Source organism: Tupaia chinensis, unplaced genomic scaffold (genome assembly GCF_000334495.1).
Source record: "Tupaia chinensis unplaced genomic scaffold, TupChi_1.0 Scaffold000225_1, whole genome shotgun sequence".
Taxonomy (NCBI): domain Eukaryota; kingdom Metazoa; phylum Chordata; class Mammalia; order Scandentia; family Tupaiidae; genus Tupaia; species Tupaia belangeri.
The window spans coordinates 1,178,023-1,205,457 of NW_006159700.1; the positions used below are offsets into that span (position 1 = coordinate 1,178,023).

A 27,435-nucleotide genomic window follows, 5' to 3' on the forward strand; every position below is an offset into this window, starting at 1 on the left:
AAAACCCTGAATCATCATCTTAAATTTTCCATACTTAACCAAAAAAACTAACATGAGCAGAGACATGAGGGTAGTACGATAAGTACTATAATTCCAAAGTACTAATGACGGAGCTATATTTGTAACTGATACTGACAGCCTCGTGTAGAGCTCTTTCACCTGGTTTGGAGAACTCTGAACAAGAACCTGAGGCCTGATTTTTTTTTTTTTTTTATGTTAACCTTTGACAGAAAACATTTTACCTCTACAATCACATTATGTCTAAAAGGGGCTAACAAATCTTTTACCTAACATGTGTATCATATTTCAATGACGCTAAGCACACTGAATAAAAAAATTTTTTTCTTAAAATAAAATCTCAAGTATCAGGTCTACCCCTTTTATTGAATAAATGCTACCCCCAAATTTATACATTTAAAATCAGTTGTTTCATTTTCTTTTAAATCATAGAATAAACATAAAAATTCTTGGAGGATCTTTTTTATACTAGATTAGCTAAAAGACCTATTGAATACTACAACAATGGGATAAAAACTTATGGTTTAGCAGATTTCAAAGTTTTCAAAGGTGAAGATTTTAAGTGATCCTTAATAAGATTTATAAATTTTATTACAAAGCAATCTGAGATGCAAAAGTTAAAAATCTATATATAAGAAAACATTTTTATGCTTCTCTCAAAGACTTATGTATCTTGAATATTCTATTATAAACATATCTTACTCTTGTGAACTTCTTTACAAGATTCAAATAACATACTCACAGTTACTTATCACTCCTCCCAGTGGATCACCTTTAAAGTCAAATTCAATATCCATGTATTTGCCCTGCCAAAGAAAGACTTTGTGAGCTTTCAAGTTCACCTCAAATTATTCAGTGTACTTAGAGAACAGCATTCCAAGACCTTATTTTTATGCATTTGTTTAAATGTAATTAAGAAAGGCACAGTTCATAAACATGATGCTAAATAATATGTTCGATAAATAATTCATACTACTGGGTTGTTGAGAAAGTCATGACACATTTTTGCATAGAAAAATACATCATAACTTCCCCAACAACCTAATACCTCATTACTTCAAAGCTAATATATCCTCTTGCTAATTTAAGGACAGCTCTTTCCAGGCATCATGCAACTTTTCCATTTCAGATATGTGTTTCCAACTTCTGAAGGGTGTGCATACTCGATTAAAGAATAAAAGCTGGGGAGGGCTCTGGATGCAGCAGTGATACAATGCTGAAGAGAAGCCAGATCCCACAATGACAACTGCGGTTTGAATCCCTGGGCCTCTCAGCCTGAAACACTCTGGCCATGCACACATGCAAATGGCCAAGATCTGCCAACTAAATTGGAGGACTGAAGGGAAGGGATCGTGGGATGACCAGATCCTGTGGATAGTCTCATCATTCTCTCACACTCTCTCTCTCTCTTTTTTTTTTTTTTTTTGTTGGGGAGTAACGTTTTTGCGATAGGACATGTCCATTCTCTGGAGAAACAGAGGACAACAATGAGAGGGAAAGTGAGAAATCACCCTCAGGGGGATGGCCATGTCACAGTCCCTTCTCCTTCATTCTCCTCTTGGGATTTTGGGCGAGCACATGTGCACACACACCCATCCGGCATGATTTTCAAGCTACCAGGTCCAGGATTCGAAGTGTAGTCAGATATGTGGGAGTTCAGCACCTTAACCACCACACTAACTGCTAACCCTTCTCTCACTCTTATGTGCACACATGTGCTCTATCATATATGAAAAAAAAGATTTTAAAATAAAACTAAGGGAAATAAGTTGTCCTTGTACATGGACTGGTTGGAAAGATAAATTATCTTATTTCTTACAGGCGAATATGTTTTAAACCATAGAGAGAAGCTCCTAACCTACTGAGCAGTGGGAGAAATGAAATTTTCAGAACTCTGTTTTGACATCTCTTCAAATCAAACACACACTGTGTGGAGTGACTGGCTCTGAATCAAAGAATCAACATTATTACTGTTTTTTGCTTTTCATCCAGATTATGGAGCAATATATAACTTAGGTTCATATTGTAATTTATAGATAATTTCTTGAATACACAGAAACACATATGAAGTTTAATAGTAAGATTTTTAAAGAACTGATCTACAATTGCCTAGTTAAAGAGTAACAAGTCTAACAGAATAACCCTAACAGCTGTTTCTTGTTTGGAAAAGGGTGTGCTCAACTAATAACTCAAGTTTTCCTGGTTTTGTTTCATGACTATTAGTTAATACTCAAATAGATGGTTTGTAAATAATTCTAGCTAAAAACTACTTTAATGTTCTAAATGATGCTAAGGGGAAAGAAACACGATCATATGGAACTCAGTCAACAAGGCAATTTGTGACTTTTTATTAGCTTACACGTGCTCTGTCACCTTCTCCTTTTTCATTGTCATTGGGACATCTACCTTTCCTTAAATGTTAAGACAAGGTCTTGCCAGGAACACTTAGCCCTTTAAGTTTGACTTATCCATTAAGCTAATACCAATCAAGTGCATCCTGAATATTGAAGTAGGTAGAAAGGAAAGCAAGGGGACAGTTCCTGCCTTCAAGGAGCTAATAGGGGAAGGTGAGATAGGTAAATAGGTCATTCCAGGGTAGGGGTAAATACTAATCCTACAGTGGGTTACAGTGATATGCAAAAAAGAAGGGGAGACAAAGGGCAAAGGGCGAACAGCAAGTCTGCCCTAACACAAATGCAAAGGATGAGGAGAGGCCTTGCAGGCAAGGGGTTGGAAGGGCAGGAAGGAACAGACTTCGAACTGGCATCCATGAGGATGGTGAGAAAGTAAGGCTGAAAATGTGGCTGGAGAAAGAAGTTCATGTACGTCATGAGTTTGAGGTATTCTCCTGACAGCAAAGCCATGTCATCAAAGGCTCCAAGTAAGGATGTCATTATCAGACCCTCCTATTTTTAAGATCACTCTGGCTAGTGTGAAATGAGATGGAAAAGAGTAAGTGTGTGCACTGATTAGGACACAAATGTTGGTAGCTTTAAACAGGAGCAGCAGAAAAAAAAGTAAACAGCTGAGTGCCATCCAGAGAGTATAAGGACAAGCCCAGATAGGATATAAGAGATGAGAGAGAATTAAAAGGCCCAGGCACATGGCCCTGGGCAACTGAGCAGACAGGGAGGCCCTCCATGATGGTAGGAGATACAGGACGCAAAGCACTTACAAAGGAGTAAGAAAGGTAACTTTGTCAGAGGAGTTAGAGCTTGACCTTATAAGGGGATAGTTTTGATAGAAGGTGGTCCCTGTGCACAGAAGGTGACAGAATCTACAGCACAAGTGGAGGGACTAGTTTGAAACAGGAGTTGGACATCTTCCACTGTGACAGGTGGGTATGTGTACAGATATTTGTATACAGGGATACCAGGAGCAGGATTAACTCAGTCCGAGGGCCTGGATGATGACAATGATGATGGTGTTGATGATAATGATGGTGTTTTCCATGAAGTAAGCATAGTATCAGCACTCGAGAGAAAGGAAAGGAGGTCTGAAGAGAGCAGAATAAACACTAGAGAAGGGAAATGGAAGCCAGACAGGGTTATAAACTACTGAGCTGCACCCAGATTTCAGCTAACAGTGGGATGAACAGCACCTTCACATCAGCCACATCCTAATTACTTGCTCAACACTTGGTTCTGATCATGTCACTCGCTAATCCACTCACAAGTAACGAGCACCTTCTCATCAGCTGCAAAATAAAGTCTGAGTCCCTGAACCTGACACTAACAGCCCTTCAGCTGAAACCTTGACTGATCTTCGCAGTCTTATCCTGTGACCCCTTTCATAGAGTCCAGCCCAGATGTCACTAATCTGGCTAATGCAGGTCCACATAGTCTCTCTTGTCTGGATTTTCATGCTGTGACACTGGTTCCTCCACTCTTCATTTGATTTTGGCACATGTAAACCTTACAGGCCTCCTTAGGATTAGGCTCTGCCCCAGACTCCTCCATCTTCTCTCTTTTGGATGTCCATAAAATTTCACCTATACTTTTCATAGAGACTTACTATTTTATGTGTTATGTTATAAATATTTTTAGACATGTCCAATTTTTCTGGCTACTTTCTTAAGAAGTATTCATGGGCTAGGAGGTGGCCTAGTGGTTAAGGTACTGGTTTCCCACGTCTTTCTCTGGCAAATGCATGTACCCTATGGCAAAAACAAACAAACAAACAAACAAAAAACAGTATTCATTCATCAGTAATTGTTCCAAGTGTCCGCTATGATGCCAGACACTCTTCAGCTACTGAGGCTTCCACGGTGAACAAGGCGGCCAGGGTGCTCAAACACGTAATGAAGGCCAATGATCACTAAGTGAATATAGTAATTCCAGAGACTAATAAATGCTAGAATAAAATAAAAAAAGATGAAGTCACAGAGTCTATGAAAAGGTGTCACATAAATGACATCGCAGAGGAAACCTAAATGGCAGGTGATGCTAGCTGTGCCAAGATCTGGGGACTGAATGCACTGTCAGAGAAGGAAGCCCAGCTGCAAAGGTCTAAGGCTAGGAAGCTCGGTGTGCCCAACAATCACACAGGGCCAGTGGCCGAGGTGGAGTGAAGCAGGGCAAGGGGTGGGAGAGGGGGTCAGGGTGAGGCAGGCTCCAACTGACACAGGGCCCAGGAGGAAGGAACTGGTATTATATCCCAGGTGCAAGGGAGAGCCAGGGAGCCCCTTCAGCAAGGCAGTGATAGGACTTAAGGTGAAAAGATTCCTATACTTGCTGGTAGAAAAAAAAACTCAGGCTGCAAGAGGAGATGCAGGGAGACCTAAAACATGGTTTTTAAACAAATGAATACACTGTACGGGGTTTACTATTCTTATGAAATGAGAAGTTCGGTAATGAAATTTCTCCAACCCTGTACATCCTATCCTACTCTTCCACACCTAGCTCAGCTCCTCAAACACAGTAGATGCTCAACACATTACCCTACCCTGGAAAGCCTTGGCTGACAACAGTGATTTTCAAAGCCTTAACAGGTTTTGTTTTTCCCAAAACAGTAGATCCCTTTTTTAATAGAAGTTCAACATATCGACCTAGAACTGCTGTGGTTGGGCAGAGGACACTGTAAGGCACTTCCATGGGAATGCTGGTCCAAACATCAGCTACGATGAGCACCCATTAACTATTAAACAGCACGCCTATCAGATTTCTCAGTGACCAGATCATGAAATTCATTCTAGGTTAACCAATGAAACATAGTAAAGGAACTGCAATTTCCTGGAAGGACGAGTATATAGTATATAAACCACTGTTATGTGAAATAGCAACTTTAACTCCAGTAGAATCCAATTATAAAATTATAATGTGTATTTGGGTACGTTACTGGTCACATCACAGACCACAAAGCAGAGAAATTACAAAAAACTGGGCATGAAATGATTTAGCCTATAATCAAATATTAATCTCATATCCTAACACCTGTGTTATAATAGGCTTTCTCTGAAGTTACTTAATAAACCAAATTACCTGCCAAGCCTTTCACTAGATCTCAAATACTGCTAAGAAGTAATGATCTTTTAAGCAATGAGGTTGTCTGCATCTTGTGGTTTGTAGACTAAATATATTTGCAAATATTTTAAAAAGAACTGTGTGTGTGTGTGTGTGTGTGTGTGTGTGTGTGCATATAATTTGCAAATAACAAAATAAAAATAAAATCTTTGAAACATTAAGAAGCTTGAGCACTGGAATTACTTCTATCTGCCCACACTTCACTGCTAACTCTATTTATGTAATGAGATTAGCCATGTTACCACAACAGGGAAAGGCATGGATCAAATCATTTATAACAACTCAAGAAGCTAATCCAATGGAAAAAATTCACAGCCTTAGAATTAGAAACCTTATTTAGCCTCCCAGTTTCTCACCTATCAAAATGTTCCCCACCTAAGGTCACTCTTCTGCTTAAGCAGGGAATAAAGCTGATGAGGAAAGCAAAGAATCAAAAGGATCTAAAAGAAAAAGGGAGAAAGGCCAGGAAGAGTCCCTGGCAGGAAGGAAGAGAAGATCATCAAAAAATGGTCCCTGGTGACACAAAGGATGTCTTGTATATGTGAAGACAGCCCTTAAAGCAAATGATCTTTTTATTATGAAAATGTATAAACTAGGTTAAAGTACCAGGGAAAAAAGGACCAATATCAAACACCACCATCACGCAGAACACACTCCCCTCAGCTGCACCCAGGCAGTGTTTGTATCTGTATAAATATCAGAGGCAGAAAAGAGCTTGGCCCAGCTGGAAAAGCCCAAATGCAGGATACATGCTGGAGAGGGATGGGGGACGAGGCTAGAAAAGTTGGATGCAACAGATTCCTATTATTAGCTTCAGTTTCTACCCTTCAATTCTACCCACTCCCACCATTCCCTTGCATTTGTTGCCAAACTTACTGATTTTTACCTCTAAAAAGTTTTGGAATACATTCTGTCCTTTCTCTACCCACTAAACAAGGATAAGGGCTACAGAGTACACAAACTTGACACCAGTTTATTCTTCCTTTTACTAAATTTCTGATTCTTATTTATAATTTCTAAACACCGAAACTCAGATTAGCAAAGAATTATTCTAAATAGCCTCGTGTAAACTGCACGTGGAATTTTATGGTAGAAAAAGACAAGAAAATCTGATAAAAAGTTTGTTACTCCAGTAGAATTAAAAAGGAAAATTCCAGAAAGCAAAAGTCAGTCCTTACAGAACTTTCAGTGTCTCAACAGAGATGGTGCTCTTATTTTTAAAATGTCTGTATTCAGAAATATTAAACATCTACTAATTGTTTAAACATACATAAGCTAAATATTAGTGTTAACACTTATGCTTATACAAATACTTACAAATCTAGAGGAGTTGTCATTCCTTACAGTTTTGGCATTTCCAAAAGCTAGTGAGAAAGAAAGACAGAAGCGCATGGTCAAAGTTGACAAAATAGTAATAATAATAATTTTATGCAGAAAGATCAAGCAAATACAGTATCTGACATCTATAGTTCCTAGAAAATACAACTCGTAGCAAAAACATTTCTGTCAAAAATTTCCATATAGATATACTTAAGTCTAAAAAAGTTGCTCGAGTTTCTATGCCTGTGAGTTCATAGGAAAACAGCGTCATATCTATGATTCATGGAATTTTTCAAGTATTAATACTGTAAACTTAATCTTATCTAATTCACCTTTATACTTTTTCAGATAACAGGCAGTTGAGGAGCCAGTAAGCATGGCTTCTTTGCTCTTCTATTATCATCAGTGAATAATGTAATTTCAGATCACTTATTATCAAAGGTGTTATGCAACCTGATGAGATTTCCAGATGATGAGAAAAGGCATATAAAATTTTAAAATGTTCAATTTAAAAATAAAACTCTTCCAAAGTCATTATATAAGTCTAAGTACAGAAAATATGAAATTTGGAAATAGTATTTGTTTCCAATAAGCTAAAATGTCACACAGTTTTATTAGTTTGTGTCCATCAGACCTAAGTGAAACTTTCCAGAAAACAAAGAACTGAATCAGCCTATCATGTAAAATAGAAGCCTATTGCAATCTTAGCTTCTTTGAGAACACAATTTCCCATCAGATTTCTCCCCCTCCTTTTTTTTTTTTTGGAGAGGTTTTTGCTATAGGGCATGTGCACTCGCCAAAAAGAAAGAGACAGAAAGCGAGAAATCACCCCCCCCTCCGCCCCCAGGGTGGATGGCCATGCTGCAATCCCTTTTCCATTCTCTTCTCGGGATCTTAGGCATGCATGCACATGTACCCAGCCTGAGTTTAAGCCACTGGGAACGGGACTCAAACTGGTCAACTACATGGAGTCCAGTGACATAGCCATTAAGCCAACTGCTGTGTCCCGAGATTCCCTTTTAAATGAGGGCACGGAAAAACCAAGTCATTGCCCCAGACACAGTGTTCCTGTTTACCACAGGGAATAGCACAAGGTCATGAGGGGAAAGGACTGCTTCACACCAAGTCTGTGCATGGCATAGGGGCAAATTCACCTGGGCCATGGCATGAGAGGACCACTGAGTAGGAGCATGAGTCATACAGAAGGGATGGATCCCTGTTTGATGCTCTGAAAGCCCAGCAGTGCATCTCAAACTTAGTGTGCAAACAAATCACCTGAGGATCTTCTTAAGCTGCAGATTTGGGCTCCACGGGTCTGGAAAGGGAGTGAGAGTCTGCATTCTACAAGCTCCCACACACCCAGGCTGATACAAGGATGCAGGGGCCACCATGCAGCTAGCAAGAATGGGAAGAGTGATTATGTGAACCAGAAAAGAGTTTCTGGAGTAAGAGGCTAGGCGTCAAATGAAGGCTGATTTGAGTTTTGAAAGCATTCACCTGATCAAGGAGTGGGAGGTTTGTGTTTTGGGAGAAGTTTAACTGGGGATATTAAGTACCCAGACCTGGTGAGTTCTATTTCACCTCAGGTGGCTTTTTAATTTTTTATTAAATGAAAAGTAGTTGGCTCAAACACAGTTAAGGCAAAATGTATAAGGTCAACACAGAGGAAAGTTTTCTGCATGAGAGATACTGCTTGGGCAGGTCCCTGACCCTAAATTCTCACTTCAACAAAAAATAAGCTGGCATGCTTCACTGAATGAGGAAACCTGCACACTGGAAATAATCAAAAAAGAATGTTTGCCAGAGAGGTTGCCATCCTTGTCCCACGTCCACTACCAGCTAAAAGGTTTTCAGAAATGCAACCTTGTTAATGGTACACAGTGACCTAGTTATCATGAAGACTACGACACTTCTCGTGATAGGCTAGTCCTTTGTGGTGGGTGTGAACATGTAGACTTGTCAAGTTAACTAACCTCCACAGCCCCCAAGTTCAGCTCAAGATGTTGATACTTAGGAATAGTTCATTGCGGCCTGAAGGTCAAGGGCAAGTGAAGGAATTGCTTCAGAAAAACCTTTATTCAGGACGCTGTTTGCAAGGCATAAACCATCTTTTCATCAAACAAATCTGAGTTGCGCATTACTGAACACAACCCAAAACACTGAAGTCTTTCATTGTGAGCCGCAGCATCAAAAACAAGTGTTCCATTATAGAACACTTGAGACACATTGCCCAATTGTTTTTTTTAAGTTCATTATTCTAAATGTTCATTTACAGTAGCAGCTCCAGTGAAAAAGTAAAGCATTCCCAGAAAAGAAAATACTTGCCCACAGTAGACATTTCTCCCATTTCCTGCACTGGGGCCTAGTTTCAAATACCACTGAATAAAGAGCTAGATTCTAGTCACAATGCAAGCTATAGCATTCCACAGCATTACTCCTTTAGATCACAGCATTCTTAAGATAAGCACTTCAGAAATACGGCTTATGTATAGCACCCGAACTTATAAGCAAAAGACAGTAAACGCAGTCAAATATTTGGACCTTAAAATAAAGAGTTTACCATTTTCTAAAAACTCCTTTATTAATTAAGGCACTACAAGGAAGATGAAAACCACCGTAATAGATGATTTGGCCTTTGATTCTCTCTTAGTCTACCGATCCGAATCCAGATGCAATGTGTCTCCTTATAATAAATGGAGAAACCGGGACCAGCAGATGGTGTAATGATTACATTGCTGAACTCCCACATAGTCAACCGCAGTTCAAGTCCCGAACCTAGAGACTTAAACCTCACACCAGGTATGTGTGCGTGTGTGCCCAAGAGCCTGAGAGGAGAATGGAGGAAAAGGGATTGTGGCATGGCCATCCCCTGCGGGGAGTGACTTCTTGCTGTCTCTCCAGTGAGCACACACACTCTAGAGCAAAACTTTCTCTCTCAAAAAAAATTGTTTTAGGGGACCAACAGTTAGCATAATGGCTATGTCGCTGGACTCCCACGTAGTCGACCGCAGTTCGCATCCCAGACCCAGTGGCTTAAAACTCATGCCGGGCGCATGTGCGTGCGTGCCCAAGATCCCGAGAGGAGAATGGAGGAGAAGGGATAGCGGCGTGGCCATCCCCCCTGGGGGACGATTTCTTGCTTTCTGTCTCTCTGTCTCTGTCTGGCGAGCGCATGCGCCCTATAGCAAAAAACCTCTCCAAAAAAAAATTGTTTTAATTTTTAAAAATAAAGAAATTGAGCAAGGAAGTGAGTCTCAGAGTCAAAGTGATTGCTCAGAGTTCTGAGAGCACCTCCAAAAGGAAGGGGGTGGGATGGCTAGGCCAGAATATGAAAGGCAACAGGCAGGTTCTGTCCCTCTCCACTGGGGGTTGCCCACCTAGCCTGGAGCGGCTCTGTTTTAATCTGTATCAAATGTTGTCCTTCCATGACTTTGAACCAAGTGTTGAACCAAACTACTTCTCTAGCCCAGGAATTCTAATTAGGGATGATTTTGACCCCTCGGGGGACATCTGACAATGTCTGGAGACACCTTCAGTGGTACAACTAAGGAAGGGGTGCAACTGACACCTAGCGAGTGGAGACGGGAGATGTTGCTAAGCATCCCACCAAGTACAGAACAACCCTCCACAGCACAGACATATCCAGTTCATTAGTGCCAAGGTTGAAAGACCGTACCCTTTCCAACAAGTGTGTAAAATGAAGTAAAGACACACTTACACTGTGTCTTTTCATGTCAACTCAATAGCTTGATATCAATAAGGCTTTGCTTCACTGGTTTCCAATACGTAAGAATGGTTTATGTCAAAGGTTTATGTCATTCCCCCTGGCATTAAGAAAACTCATGTCTGGCTTCATTTTCTTTCTTTTCTTTTTTTTTTTTTTTAAAGAGAGATTTTTGTTATTGGGCACGTGCACTTGCCGGAGAGCCAGAGACAGAAAGTGAGAAATCACCCTCCAGTGGGGATGGCCACACTGCAATCCCTTCTCCCCCATTCTCCTCTCAGGATTTTGGGCATGCATACATATGCACCCAGTGTTGAATTTTAAGCTACGGGGTCTGGGGTTCAAACTGCAGCCTACTACATGGGAGTCCAGGGATGTAACCATTACACCATTTGCTAGTCCCCTGGCTTCATTTTCTATAGTGTTATGGACTAAATGCTTGTGTCCCACCAAATTCCTATGTTGAAGTCCTAACCACAAAGTGACAGTTTGGGGACACAGGGACTTTGGGAGGTAATTAGGAAGAGATGAGGTCATGAGGGTGGGGGTCTCATTACAGAATCATACCCTTATAAAAAGAGACCCCAGAGAGCTTGCTCTCTCTTCCTCTCCCCACTCACACACAAAGAGGTCTGGTTAGCACACAGAGAGATGGCAGCCACCTACAAGCCAAGAGAAGCAGCCTCAGAATGAAATGATCTTGGATTTCCTGCCTCCAGATGCGTGAGAAAATACATTTCTATTGTTTAAGCTGCCCAGGCTATGGTACTTTGTTACGGCAGCTAGTAGAGAGCCACTAGTGGAATCTGTGAGCTCTACAGTTAAATTTAGGCCCAGGATGACCTTGAAAAAACTGGTCGGTAAGTGTTTCCCTGGCATAGCCCTCATTTCCTTAGTGACAGAAATAATGAGCCACAGGACTAGCCCCACAGCTCAGCGGTTAAGCGCTGGGCAGAGCAAGTCAGACTCACATGGCTGAATACAGTATGAATCCCAGCCCCTGTGGTTTGAGAAGCATGGCAGGTGCATATGCACATGTTCCCAGAATCCTGACACAAGGAACCAATGGAGGAAAAAGAATTGCAGGTTTACCAGGTCTTCTGGGAGAAACTTCACTTTTTCCTTCTTTCCCTGGTGTGTACCCTCTGGCATTATAAAAAAGGAAAAAAGTAAAAGAAATAACCTGCTACATGTGTTGTCCTGAATGATACAACCTCAGTGCACCAAGAAATGCAAGTATCAGTAGATCATTTCTAACCAAGATTTAAATAATTCAAATAAAAATTGAAAGGCGGGAAATAAAAGTGTGAAAGCTTCATTTACATGAATACACTGTTCCGCCCGTTAAGCACATAAAGCTAAGAGTTTCTAGAGTGCAGCTTATTTGTTCAACAGGTGGTGGCCTAAATTTCTTCTTTCCTCTTCCCTCCCAGACAACTTCCCAGCACACAGGTACTTGAGGTGTTCCGAGTCACACAGACTCCTCCACACAGAAAATCCTACCTTCCAGGACTGGGTTGGACTGTAAAAGCTGTTCTTTGACTTGATTAACTTCTGCTCCTTTTCCACAAACAGCTGCCACATAGGACATAACCAGTTTGCTGGCCTCTGTGGGAAAAAATAAGCCATTATTAATCAATTCAGCAAAAACTTCTCAAATGGATTTTAGAGGAAGGAAATCTGGGAGAGAAGATCCACTAATAGTGTTTTCCAATGTCTTTATTCCTGGGAGTAAGTGATGCTTTGAAAAACTTTTAAAATATTTGTGCTTTCTAGAAGGTTATTGCTGGGCTGTTAACAAAATCTCAGGAGAAGAATCTTAAAGTAATCACATATATGCACTTCCTACATTTCATATGGATGATTCAAGCCAAAAAATAACTTGGTAATCTGAGTATCTTTGATAAATGTCTTTTTTTTTTAAGAATTATTTAATTTTATTCATCATTTTTTTCTTTTTTTAATTTGACCAGAGAGAGACAGAGAAAAGGAAAGCAAGAAAGCAAGTTGCCAGGTTCAGGACACAAACCGTGGTAGACTACGAGGGAGCCTGGTGTCTTAACTACCACAACACCTGCCAGTTTCACCAAAAGTATTTTTTTAATAATTATTTTCACTTTAACTTTATTTATCCATTTATTTATTTATTTATTTTAATTTGACCAGAGAGAAACAGAGTGAGAGAGAGAGAAAGTGAGCCGCCAGGCCTGGGACTCGAACCGTGGTTGCCATATGAGAGTCCAGCACCCTTAACCACAACATCACCTGCCGGCCCCACTAAATGTATTTTTAAAGTTTAAGAGAACTGGTCCTGCCAGCTAGTGACATAGTGGTTACGGTGGCTGGATCTCACATGGCCAACAGCACAGTTCAAGTCCCAGACCTGGCAGCCTGAAAAACACATAGAGTACATTTGCACACATGCCCAAAATCCTGAGAGGAGAATGGAGGAGAAGGGAATGCATCATGGCCATCCCCCTGAGGGTACTTTCTTCTCACTCTCCTGCTATCTTTCTCAAAAATATTTTTGAAATTAAACTGATTTGCTCACAGGTCAAATTAATTACAGACTCTTCAACTCACTACCCAAGAGATGATTTTTCACTTTCTGTCTCTGTCTCTCTAGCAAGTATATATGCCCTGTAGCAAAAATCTTTCTCTCAAAAAAAAAAAAATTCTTGGAGCATTTATTGTAGTAAGATCATATACATTATGGAACTCTAGAAAAGTATCTAGAATGTTGCATTTCTCTAATTTATGTGCCATGGGATCTATTTCCTATTGAGCTGTCATGGTTCTTTCTTTCTGTTTGTTTTTTATTTCCGTAAGAAAGAAACACAGAGATAGGAAATGGGGGACACCTCCCAAAGGGTCTTGATGCTGAGATTCACCCTAGCCTCAGTCAGAGTGAGGTTATGAGTAATATGTTGTGCCCAGGGAACTCAGGGAGGTCTCCAGGCCTGAGTCTGGAACCTTCCAGGGTGGGGTCAGCACTAGGGAGCACTGAGTTACCATTGCATCACTGCCCAGCCCTAAGAGCTGTCCTAGTTTTAAAGTCCCATAATCAGTTTCTGAGAAATGTTCAAGTAGATTGGTGCACAAGTAACTGCAGTTTTGTACTGTTGAAATCTGGCATTTGATAGTGGAATACATTTTTAAATAACTGTGGCCATGTTATACATCATTTTAGCGCACATTTCTTACTTTATGGTTTTTTGCTAATAACTTATTACTTGCATTTAAACAGATTTTAGACTATGGAAAAAATATTAGACAAAAAGCCAATTCGAGGAATTTTCTTATTTGAATCCTTACTTTTCTTTTTTTTAGAGAGATTTTTGCTCTATGCGTATATGCTTACCAGAGAGACAGAGACAGAAAGTGAGAAATCACCCCCCCCAAAGGGGATGGCCACACCATAACCCCTTCTCTTCCATTTTCCTCTCGAAATTTTGGGCATGCGCGCATACACACCCAGCGTGAGTTTCAAGCTGCTGGATCCGGGACTCAAACCACAGTCGGCCATGAGGGAGGGGAGTGATGTAACCATTACACCATCTTCTGGCCCATTTCTTTTTTTTTTATTTTAGAGAGAGATTTCTTGCTATAGGGCATGTGAGCTCGACAGAGAGAGAGAGAGAGAGAAAGTGAGAAATCACTCCTCCCCCCAGAGTGAATCTCTTCTCCTCTTGAGATTTTGAGCATGCACTCACATGTACCAGCATGAATTTCAAGTTGTTGGATCCAAGACTCAAATCGCAGTCAGGTACGTAGGAGTCCAGCACCTTAACCACACCACCACCTGCTAGTCCCCTTATTTAAGTTATTAATGGGCCCTGAAGCAGCAGAGACAACTCATAACATCAACAACGCATTGGGAACTGCTAATGAACCTACAATGCAGTGGTGGTTCAAGAAATTCTGCAAAGGAAATGAGTGCCTTGAAGGTGAGAAGCAGAGTGGCCGGCCATCAGAAGTTGACAATGACCAATTGGAAGCAATCATCAAAGCTAACCCTCTTCTGCAGTCGTTTAGCATTTGAAGCAAACTGAAAAAGTAAAAAAGCTTAAGTGGGCACTTCATGAGCTGACCAAAAGAAAAAAAAATTGCGTTTTAAAGTCTTGTCTTCTCTAACTCTACACAAAAACAAACCACTCGTAGATGAGACTGTAATGTGAAACAAAAAATGGATTTTATATGACAACCAGTGACGACCAGTTTGGTGGATGAAACCAGAAGCAGCTTTAAAGCACTTGACAAAGCCCAAAGGTTTGGTGATCTGGTGCCTGTCTAATCCACTACAGCTTTCTGAATCCCAGGGAAACTATGGCATGTGAGAATTATGTTCTCAGCAAGCTGAAGAGGTGTACTGAAAACTGCAATGCCTGCACCCAGCACTGGTCAACAGAAAGGGCCCAATTCTCCATAACTACACCTAACGCTAATGTGTGACACTGGTGTATCACACAATCAATGCTTCAAAAGTTGAATCAATTGGGCTATGAAATTTTGCCTCATCCACCATTTTCACCTGACCATTCATCGACTACCACTTCTTCAAGCATCTCAACAACATTTTGTACAGAAAATGCGTCCAGAACCAGCAGGATATAGAAGATGCTTTCCAAGAGTTTGTCAAATCCTGAAGAACATATTTTTACACTACAGGAATAAACAAATTCATTTTTCACTGGCAAAAATGTGTTGATTTTAATGTTTCCTACTTTGATTAATAAATGTGTTTGAGCCTAGTTATGATTTAAAATCCACAGTCCAAAACCTCAGTTGCTTTTGCACCAATCTAATAAATGTTAGCAGAATAAAACATACTCCCTAGTGTTTTAAAGTCTGGTAAAGTCAAGGTAAAGAAATCAATCCCAAGTCTTCTGTCTAAAATCTTTGCCCTGGTGCCACTGTCCATGGGCAGAAGAGCCTTCCTAGGGGTGCATGACGGTACCTCTGCCTACAGGTGTGATGGAGGCAATCTCAACACTGTTCTTTACGGACAGACTTTAAAGTGGATCTCAGTCTCATCTCCAATACTGAGGAAATGAAAAACAACTTCCTGGAATGCCATTTGGGACACACTGCCCATCATGTGCCTTAGGGCCTTTGAGCAAACTAAAGCGCCAACTAATAGGAACTGTTGGGCAACAAGAATCTATAAGTAACAAAGAAGGGCACCAAGAAGCTACCAGGTCCTAAAATGACCGCTTTTGGAGAACTAGCAAATATAGTATAGAGGAGGTCAACATTCAGAGGGCTCTGAGAACTGTGAGGGGATGCCTGGTAAAAAATACTTCTTTAACAGCAAAAACTAAATCTCCATCCAATTTGCTTTGTGGGGAATGAAAATGGGTCCAAACAGGTTCTCTGGTGATCTGCAATAACTAATCTCTGCTATCTCCCCTTAAAGATTGTAACTGAGATATATAGCCGCCTTCTTGTCTTTGCAATGTCTGTGCTTCACAGGGCACTGTCCACATAACTCATCCGCCATTATATAAAGTCCCTAAACCACTATTTCCATTGTTCTCAGGGGTCAATTATGCAAAAGTGGTAAATGATATGCACACAGCCACGTTGCTTGGTTCAGGCTCATCTAGCCTCACTTACAGACAAAGAGGTTCATTAGCCTTCTGGGTACCACATTTCTCTCTACCCTCAGTCCAAGGGGGGACTGTGCTTCTGGTCACATCAGAATACCTTCATTCTAGGTTCTCTGGCAGTCAAGTTTAGATGAGGCAGTCCTCCCATCAAGTTCCTGACATCCAGTGCTATGTGGTCTCCAGTTCTGGGCCAGCTCTCCAGAATCGCCACATAATCCAACTCTGCCTCTATAGGCTTTCACCTCCAGATTTTTCTTTTCTCTACCTGGAGTCACATCTTTTATGTATTGAGTTGTCGAGAAAGTCATGATGCCTTTTCACATAGAAAAACATAAAAAATACATCATGACTTTTCCCATAACCTAATACATATATTCTTTTTTTTTTAAGTCGAGCATATTTACATAAACATAAACTTAAGAATATATGAAGTAGAGGCCAGCACATAGCAATGGTGGTTAGGGCATGAGACTGTCACATGGCCAACTGTGGTTCGAGTCCTGGACCTGGTGGCTTGCTTTCTAACTTTCTCCCTCCTTCCCTCCCTCCCTCCGTCTGTCTCTCTCTGGTGAACAAATTTAATTAAAAGAAGAAGAAGAAAATATAAGATAAATAGTTAAAAATATATATGAGGTATGTACTAGAGAAAGTAGCTATGGAAGAATTCAAATTATATTTAGAGGAGAACATGACTAGACAATATGCCATAGGCCCTAACACTGAAGAACAACACATCAACGACTAGTCGTAGATTGACTTTTTTCTAAACCTTAGTACTTGACATAAATTCCTGGCCTGTCTTTTCAACCCATTATAATACTAACAGATTGATAATATGTACAAGTAAAATTACTGTCTTAAACAGTGGAAAACACACACATGCAACAAACCTGTATATCCAGGCTAGGTTATTTTATTTATTCTGGTTATTATGTCTGTAATATAAAACTGTTTGCTATAGCCAAACTGTTTCATAGACACACCAGAACTGGGGAATAAACTGCACTGGAGGAAAAAACAAAACCAACTATATGGGACCAACAGATGGCATAATGGTTACTTGGTGGACTCCTACGTAGTCAACCACCATTCGAGTCCCAGCCTGGTGGCTTAAAACTCACACAGGGCACATATGCATCCATGCCCAAAATCCTGAGAGGAGAATAGAGGAGAAGGGATTGTGACATAGCCTTCCCCCCTTGGGGGGTGATTTCTCACCGTTTCTCTGTGTCTCTCTGCACGCACGATATAGCAGAAATCTCTCTCTCAAAAAAAAAAAAAAAAAAACTAAAAATGAAAAACCCTTTGGGTACTTGTTATAAGTGATTTGGCTTCCATGAGACATTTTAATGACTAGAATTAGATAGGTCAAATCTGTCTGAAAATGACACATCCCTTGGAATTTGGGTTAGGTTTATATCACCTGACTGTTAAACTGTACATAAAACCATAATATCTACTGGCATATAGAGAGATTAAATTGAAATTAGAAAGCACTTTCATTAACTTTGAAATCTATTTAAGCTATTCACAATAGTTTTTAAATACAGTTCAAGTGATGCAGTTCAGATTGCTTTAAGAGCTTATTTCCAAATTTTTTTTTTTTTTTTGGAGAGATTTTCACTGTAGGGCGCGTGCGCTCGCCAGACAGACAGAGAGAGACATAGAGACAGAAAGCGAGAAATCACCCCCCAGGGGGGATGGTCACGCCGCAATCCCTTCTCCTCCATTCTCCTCTTGGGATCTTGGGCACGCACGCACACGCACCCGGCGTGAGTTTTAAGCCACCGGGTCCGGGACACGAACCGCGGTAGACTACGTGGGAGTCCAGCGACATAGCCATTACGCTAACTGCTGGTTCCCTTATTTCCAAATTTTTAAAAAGTCTCAATGTTTAGATACTTTTTTTAGAGAGAGAGATTTTTGCTATAGGACACCTGCGCTTGCCAAAAACATAAAGGGAGAGACAGACAGCAAAAGGAAAAGTGAGAAATCAACCCCTGGGGGAGGTGGCCACACTGCAATCACTTCTCCTCCATTCCTCCTCTCAGGATTCTGGGCACATACGCAAATGCATGCTCCCAGTGTTTCAAGCCGCTGGGTCTAAGACTCAAACCATGGTCGACCATGTAGAGGCCTGGCACCTTAACCACTACACCACTTGCTGGTTCCAATGTTTAGAGCCTTAACTATCTTCAGAGATTCTATTACTGGGCTCATTTTAATAAATCATTTTTGAGAGCTGGAATTAATATTAATTTTCTCTAAATGAAGTTGCACTGACTAAAAGAGATCATTCTTTTCTGACAAAATACCTGATTTTTAACTCAAGTAGAGTTCAGTACGCAGGTACCACTTTAGCGATATGAGTAAACCAGTAGTGATGAGCTGCAAGGTCCAACGTGTTTAGGAGATTTTTTTCGTAATATTTTATCATACTACAAAGAGAAAATAACAGTTATCTCATGAAGCTTTCTGCTTCATTTCCTTCCAGCTTGTCAGTGCTAATGGTCATATAAATTTGAATTTATCTCCAAATATATTTGTACAAGTCAAACTTTCATGCAATAACTTTAAAAAGTGAAAAATATTAAAATTAAGAAGTGAATATCATCCCCCATATTTCAAAGTCTAGTTTTTGAAATATGTTGATTATTAAACATAAGAATACTGGCATTTAAAACTGGCAAAATGTAACAACACTGCTTAGATTCAATTCTTGGCTAATCATTTTCCCTAATTTACAGACATTTTACATATGTAAATTAACGCAGATAGGTATGTTTGAAAGTAATTCAAATTTAAAATTCAAAAGTAAGACAAAATATAAAGTCTTCAAGGTTAAAACTTCTCTAAGCAGAAAATGGATACATTCTGAACTATGGATAAATGGCCTATAACAACATACTTCTGGATCAGACTATCTAGATCAGAATTAATTTCTACAAAGAATAGAAAGCAGGGCTGTATGGTGGCATAGCGGTAAAATGCAATACACTGCAAAGCAGATTCACCTGGGTAGTTTGCTATTTTATGGCCAGAGACCTCTCTGAATATACTGGGCATATAAATGTGCATAATCCGGGCTGGCTGAGGCTGGACTGAAACCTCAAGATCCTGCTAGGAAGGTTCACTCTCTCTTTATAGATAACATAAACTTCAAAGAAAAAAAAAATATGGGAAGGAGCTACATACAATAGTTTGTGATTCCAGGAACTTCAAAGTCTTATAAGGGTAGGGACCAGCAGTTAGTGTAATGGCTATGTCGCTGGACTCCTTTGTAGTCAACTGCGGTTTGAGTCCCGGACCCGGTGGCTTAAACTCACGCCGGGTGCGTGTGTGTGCTTGCCCAAGATCCCGAGAGGAGAATGGAGGAGAAGGGACTGTGGCGTGGCCATCCCCCCTGGGGGGTGATTTCTCGTTTTCTGTCCCTCTGTCTGTCTGGCAAACTCCCGCACCCTATGGCAAAAACCTCTTAAAAAAAAAAAAGTCTTATAAGGGTAAAAATAATATAATTCTGTTTTCTCTAGTTTGTTGTGAATAATAGACATATGTTATTATATAGTTATTATATAATCATACAATTAGATAAATTCACATATAATAAGTTTTTTAGTATAAGAATTATGAAATAGCAGTAGGTGAATGAGAAAGGAAAAATAAACATTTCAATGAAAGACACTGACAAACATGAGGTCAAAAGGATGGAAATTTCACTTCCAAGATATCAAAACTTATTTATGTAAACAGAGTAGGTTCCACATGGATTCAATCACTATCAGGAAAATAAAGGTATGAGTACAAGCAAAGCTTATTCCCAGCTTCATTCACAGAGCTTCCAACAGATTTATCCAGGAGCAACAAGTATCTATGGATTCATTCCTATAATACTATCTGTGTCATCCAGGTCATATGCCACACGTGTCAAATGTCACAGAGAATCACACATTGATTTACACACATGAATATATTTGTCTACCTCTGTTCCTCTATCTCCTTGGTTAAGATAACAAAGTTTTGGAACCAGCAGATGGCATAATAGCTACAGTGCTGGAGTCCCATGTAGTCAACTACTGTTCGATTCCTGGACCCGGTGACTTAAAAACCAGACCAGGCACATGTGTGTGCAAGCCCAAAATCCCAAGAGGAGAATGGAGAAGAAGGGCTTGCAATGTGGCCATCCCCTTCACCTGGGAGTGATTTCTTGCTTTCTGTCTCTCTGGCAAGAACACACACCGGATAGCAAAAATCTCTCTTTTGGAGGAAAAAAAGGATAACAAAGCTTTTCTAGGGTCTGAGTTTAAGTAAATCTGGTGGTCCAGAGACTTAAAAGACATCATATAAAATGAAACAAGTAACCTTTCCTGAGTCCAAAAGCATAGGCCTTACAATGAAAGATGCAGTCTTTGCAACAAAGCAGAGTCATAACTGGCTATGTTTTATTGCTCCTGATGTTACCTGCTTCTTAAAAAGGGTCATAAAGTCTCTGAAAATTCATGTAAAACACATGGATCATGGAGGCCTTTCTCACATGGTGAAGAAACAAAACAAGAGCCTACCAAACGTCAGCCTTGACTTTTCTTAGCTATTCTGCTTCATTGTGGCTATTTTCAGCATCGCAATGTTTAAGCTAACAGGTGGAGAACTATTACAAATGTAAAGTATAAGGTCATTTCAGGTTTAGAACCATCCAGGTCTTAGTGAGCTAGGCAGGCTTCATAACTCTTCTAACAGACAGCCGAAGAGTTCCTAGAAACTGATGTAAGTGTAAAATTTGAAACCAAATAATTCATAATGTTTTCTTATGTCAGGATCATCTTCTTCAGCCCACAGATTTATTCTGATGTCCTTGGAAAAATGTGACTCTGATGGTTCCCTCATGTTCAGCTTTCTTGTCCCCTATCAGCGCTTGAATGGATCTCTACAAACCGTGTCCATCCACGGTAGTGAACTGTGACTTCACTGCCTAGAAATACTTGCACACTTTTATGAGGCATGATGAATTTTTTATTTAGCGCAGCAGTAATGAATTAAATAGCACCCCAAAGGACTCCAAGAGTTCATGCCTCTCCCCAAGTGCCCACTTTATATAACCCTGCAGCTTAAGTATGTCTCTAAAGTTTAAAACCAATAACATCATCATCTGCCAAAGAGGGGTTTATGACCTAGTTAAAATTAATTACTTCTTATAAAATAAGCCCTCTGATACCACATTTTGGTTCTATGTAAACTATTGAGAAAAGATTCTTATTGAAAAGAGAGATAAGTAACGTATGTAGCACCTATGGATTCATTCCTATAATACTATCTGTGTCATCCAGGTCATATGCCACACGTGTCAAATGTCACAGAGAATCACACATTGATTTACACACATGAATATATTTGTCTACCTCTGTTCCTCTATCTCCTTGGTTAAGATAACAAAGTTTTGGAACCAGCAGATGGCATAATAGCTACAGTGCTGGAGTCCCATGTAGTCAACTACTGTTCGATTCCTGGACCCGGTGACTTAAAAACCAGACCAGGCACATGTGTGTGCAAGCCCAAAATCCCAAGAGGAGAATGGAGAAGAAGGGCTTGCAATGTGGCCATCCCCTTCACCTGGGAGTGATTTCTTGCTTTCTGTCTCTCTGGCAAGAACACACACCGGATAGCAAAAATCTCTCTTTTGGAGGAAAAAAAGGATAACAAAGCTTTTCTAGGGTCTGAGTTTAAGTAAATCTGGTGGTCCAGAGACTTAAAAGACATCATATAAAATGAAACAAGTAACCTTTCCTGAGTCCAAAAGCATAGGCCTTACAATGAAAGATGCAGTCTTTGCAACAAAGCAGAGTCATAACTGGCTATGTTTTATTGCTCCTGATGTTACCTGCTTCTTAAAAAGGGTCATAAAGTCTCTGAAAATTCATGTAAAACACATGGATCATGGAGGCCTTTCTCACATGGTGAAGAAACAAAACAAGAGCCTACCAAACGTCAGCCTTGACTTTTCTTAGCTATTCTGCTTCATTGTGGCTATTTTCAGCATCGCAATGTTTAAGCTAACAGGTGGAGAACTATTACAAATGTAAAGTATAAGGTCATTTCAGGTTTAGAACCATCCAGGTCTTAGTGAGCTAGGCAGGCTTCATAACTCTTCTAACAGACAGCCGAAGAGTTCCTAGAAACTGATGTAAGTGTAAAATTTGAAACCAAATAATTCATAATGTTTTCTTATGTCAGGATCATCTTCTTCAGCCCACAGATTTATTCTGATGTCCTTGGAAAAATGTGACTCTGATGGTTCCCTCATGTTCAGCTTTCTTGTCCCCTATCAGCGCTTGAATGGATCTCTACAAACCGTGTCCATCCACGGTAGTGAACTGTGACTTCACTGCCTAGAAATACTTGCACACTTTTATGAGGCATGATGAATTTTTTATTTAGCGCAGCAGTAATGAATTAAATAGCACCCCAAAGGACTCCAAGAGTTCATGCCTCTCCCCAAGTGCCCACTTTATATAACCCTGCAGCTTAAGTATGTCTCTAAAGTTTAAAACCAATAACATCATCATCTGCCAAAGAGGGGTTTATGACCTAGTTAAAATTAATTACTTCTTATAAAATAAGCCCTCTGATACCACATTTTGGTTCTATGTAAACTATTGAGAAAAGATTCTTATTGAAAAGAGAGATAAGTAACGTATGTAGCACATTCCAGGCCCTCAATAAATGTTAGTTATCTTCTTTCATTTAGTCACTAACACAAAATTTTTCATAATTGCAAGAAATCAAAAACAGTTTTAATAAGATGTGACATTTCAAAAATGGCCTCCCAACCCTCTTTTGGCCAAAATTGAGATGAAACCCTCCTTCTCCGAATTCCTCATAATTCTACACTATCTTCTATCATTTAATTTTCCCATGCATTTTCTCCATGAAACAGAGATATTGAACAACATACATATTCTAGGCTTTCCTCAATTTTAAAGTATAATGGCAATAAAACCATAGTAAAAATGTGAAGTAATTTTTATACTACTGTTTTCAAAAAGACAGAGATAGAGAAAAAGACAGGAACAAGTCAGCAAATACCATGTGTCTCCATTGGGACTGAGAGGGAGGGGTACTGCCGGGATCTCGAAGTGAAAAGAAATAACTCACAAGTTAAGAACTACCAGAGTGTAGCTGAATGGGTATTTAAAAGCAGCAACCCTCAGGAGTAGTATTTATCTCCCAGCACAAGGAGTTTTAGAGATAATGGACAGGAGAAGCATCTAGGACTACAGTTCATCATAACATCTATAAAGCACAGGGAATCCAGTGGCATGGTGGTTGGGGTGGCTGTATCCCACACAGCCAGCTATGCAGTTTGAGGCCCAGACAGGCAGCTTGGAAAACACACTAGGTGCATATACATGAAGGCCCAATGAGAAATGGTGAAAAGATTGCAGCCTGACCACTCTCCATGGAATGCTTTCTCACTCTCCATTTCTCTCCAATGAGTGCAAATGCCCTCTAGCAAATTAAAATAAATCACTGAGGCACAGTAACTCAAATATAGGACCAATGCTTTGAGTGACCTCTATGAAGTGTTACTCCAAGTATTGCCCAAGGATCAGCACTCCTCAAAGTTGGTCAGTCCATGGACTTGAATGGTCCACACAGGAGAGTAGGCATTTAAAAGTTTTTGTAGTAGTACCAGCAGATGGCATAATGGTTATGTCACTGGGCTCCCATGGTTCGAGTCTCAGACCGGTGGCTTGAAACTCACGCCAGGCATGTGTGCCCAAAATCCCAAGAGACTAAAAGAGAAGGGACTCGGGAACCAGCAGTTAGCGTAATGGCTATGTCGCTGGATTCCCACGTAGTCGACCGCGGTTCGCGTCCCGGACCCGGTGGCTTAAAACTCACGCCAGGTGCATGTGCGTGCGTGCCCAAGATCCCAAGAGTTCTCCTCGGAGAAGGGATTGCGGCGTGACCATCCCCCCTGGGGGGTGATTTCTCACTTTCTGTCTCTATGTCTCTCTCTGTCTGTCTGGCGAGCGCACGCACCCTATAGCGAAAAATCTCTCCAAAAAAAAAAGAAAGAGAAGGGACTGCAACATAGCCATCCCCCATGGGGGGTGATTTCTTGCTTTCTGTCTCTGGGGCAAGCATATGCACCTTTATAGCAAAAACCTCTCTTAAAACAAACTTAAATTAAAAAAAAAATTTTGTAGTAATTTGGTAGTTTGTTTTATCTATTCTAAGTAAACTTATGTTATCTATCTTCTATTTCATTTTTTGAGTATCAAACAGTAACAAACAGGTGTGTGTGTAGAGCATGAGTCTGCTGCTGCACCAGAGGACTTGAGAAGCACTGCTCCAGAGTGACTACAGTACCTACCTCAGCCTCCTGCCTCTAACATGAAGCAACCCTGAATCTCATGTGCTAGAAAAGGGCCTTACCAAAGGAGAAGGTGATGGCCCTGAAAGAAGCTGTCCACTCTCCAGCTCATGACAGAGGCAAAGGGATACCAGAAAGGACTCTGTGCAGGGAAGATGAAAGGGAGAAAAGGACTGCTCAGGGCAATGAAATCAATAAGACAAGTTACTGAGTAGAAAAATATCAAGATCCAACGATATAAAAGAATGAACTTCATGCTACTACTAGAGTTCTACCAGAAGAATCAAGTGGTGTTTTTTCCCCCCAGAAAGAATGTCAGTCCTCTGAAACAAAACCAGCAATGTTTTTCTTTTTAATAGCCAGATTGGTCATGCCACAATCTTTTCTTCCTCCATTTCTCCAAACTGTCAAGACCCTGGGCACATGTGCAAATGCCTGGCATGTTTTTTAAACCTCTGGGGTCAAGATGTCAGCCATGCAGGATTCAGCTCCCTATGCACAGCACCTAACCCCTGTACTTCAGATGGTCTCAGCAATATTTTTCTATAAGGAAGGTATATGAGCCCACCAAGAGGTGGGATATGGCTCCAGGAGGTATAATTAACATCTCTGAGAAGGAGAACACTACATACTAACACAGCTAATTAGTGAACATACTGTCTTCTTGGAACATATGTTCCAGAAAAGATGAAGAATTGCCCATGACCAATCAAACCAATGACCACAACCCACTTTATATAATTCACATAAGAAAAAAATTGATAAAAATCAGAATACCCTTAAAAAGTTATTCATGAATGGAACCAGCAGTTAGTGTAATGGCTATGTCGCTGGACTCCCATGTAGTTGACCGCGGTTTGAGTCCCGAACCCGGTGGCTTAAACTCACGCTGGGCACGTGTGCGTGCGTGCCCAAGATCCTGAGAAGAGAATGGAGGAGAAGGGATTGCGGCGTGGCCATCCCCCCTGGAGGGGGGGCGGTGATTTCTCGCTTTCTGTCTCTCTCTGTCTGGTGAGCGCACACATGCCCTATAGCAAAAAAAAACCTCTCAAAAAAAATTGTTCATGAAGACTGACTAAAAAATATAAGGGGTTTAGGAATATTTTCATCTCATCTTGCAGTAATAAAAAAGGAAGCTACAAGAAATGAGTAGGTAGGCTTATAGATAAAACTAAACTCTTTTTTTGCTATTGGGTGTGTGTGTTCACTGGAGACACAGAAAGAGGGAAAGTAAGAAAGCACTGCCCCAGAGGGGATGGCCTCACTGCAATTCCTTCCCCTCCATTCTTCTCTCAGGATTCTGGCTTTGCATTCACACATGCCTGGTGTGATTTTCGAGCCACCAGGTCTAGGACTTGAATCACAGAATTGCCATGTGGGATCCACCTGCCCTAAACTCGATGCCATCTGCTAGCCCAAGGGACTGTGTTTTTAACTTGCACTGCCTTCATTTCATTGGTCAGCCTGGAGACAAACAGCAACTATACTTTCAAAGAATGAAATTCTGGTTCATACAAAAAAACTGGTCAGAGATAAGGAAGATGCCACATGCTATTAAAGCTCCTGCAAGTAAAAGAAAGAGGAGAACAGCCAAAACATCCTGTGTCTGTACAAGGATAAGGGGTAGTCAAGAGGGAAAAAAGAGAGACCACTGGACATTGTCATAGAAAGTCTTCCAAGGAGAAGGGCTAGTGGCCTGGACTAGAGCATGTAGAAGAAAAGGAGGAAACAGCCTGGCATAAGATATGCTCTCAAGACAGAACAGACACTTTTTACTTGAAAAATGAATCTGATGTGTGAAACAGAGGAAAGAAATAAAGGATGACTCTTACATTTCTAGACTGATTAGTGGTTTCATCTGCTAAGGTCACAATGTCTGATTAGAGGAGGTTATTAAGAGGAATTAACAGTTCTGTTTGGTATAGTTAAGTGTAAGACATATATAAAATACCTACGTAGCAATACTAGGTAGGCACTGGATGTATGAGTCGGGAGATCAAACAAAAGGTGCTGGCTGAAAGTCTAAGCTAGAAAACATTAAGAGAGGGACCAGCAGTTAGCGTAATGGCTATATTGCTGGACTCCCACGTAGTCAACCGTGGTTCACATCCCGGACCCGGTGGCTTAAACTCACGCCGGGCACGTGTGCGTGCGTGCCCAAGATCCTGAGAAGAGAATGGAGGAGAAGAGATTGCGGTGTTACCATGCCTCATGGGGAATGATTTCTTGCTTTCTGTCTCTCTGTCTCTCTCTGTCTTTCTGTCGAGCACACGTGCCGATAGCACAAACCTCTCCAAAAAAGGAAAAAAAAAAAAAAAATTAAGAGAGTCAGAGAATAGTTGAGACTACTTAAGGTGAGAATACAAAAAGATAAAGATATCCAGAACTAAGCAAAACAATCAATTAACTGTTAGTGGGATAAACCCATATTAAATGAGACTAGGCAATTTCTGTAAGGATCAGTCTTTGGGCAGGTCCTCTTCAGTATTTTTGCCAAATATTTAAATAAAGACCTGAGGCTCCTCAAACTGGGGTATGATATCTAATCAGTCATTCAAATGTATAGAGGTTGTCTACAGTATACCAGACATTAAACTAGGCGCAGAGATACAAAACAATATCCTTCCCTCTAAAAATACATTAGAGGAGGGGTCAGCAGTTAGCGTAATGCCTATGTTGCTGGACTCCCATGTAATCGACTGCGGTTCACGTCCCAGACCTGGTGGCTTAAACTCATGCGGGGTGCATGTGCGTGCGTGCCCAAGATCCCGAGAGGAGAATGGAAGAGAAAGGATTGTGGCGTGGCCATCCCCCCTGGGAGGGTGATTTCTCACTTTCTGTCTCTCTCTCTCTCTGTCTGGCAAGCGCACG

At 40.6% G+C, this 27,435-nt stretch overlaps 1 protein-coding gene across 3 annotated transcripts in view; it reads right to left on the minus strand.

The window, feature by feature from the left end:
* MYO1B (myosin IB) overlaps positions 1–27,435 on the minus strand; it is a 189,939-nt gene that overhangs the window by 84,196 nt on the left and 78,308 nt on the right. For all 3 annotated transcript variants that reach the window (XM_006147812.2, XM_006147811.2, XM_006147810.2), the window contains exons 5-7: positions 12,088–12,192; positions 6,858–6,904; positions 761–824 (exon numbers count right to left, since the gene is read on the minus strand). In XM_006147812.2, coding sequence (XP_006147874.1) covers positions 761–824; positions 6,858–6,904; positions 12,088–12,192 — 216 coding nt within the window. The remainder of the gene's footprint in view (positions 1–760; positions 825–6,857; positions 6,905–12,087; positions 12,193–27,435) is intronic.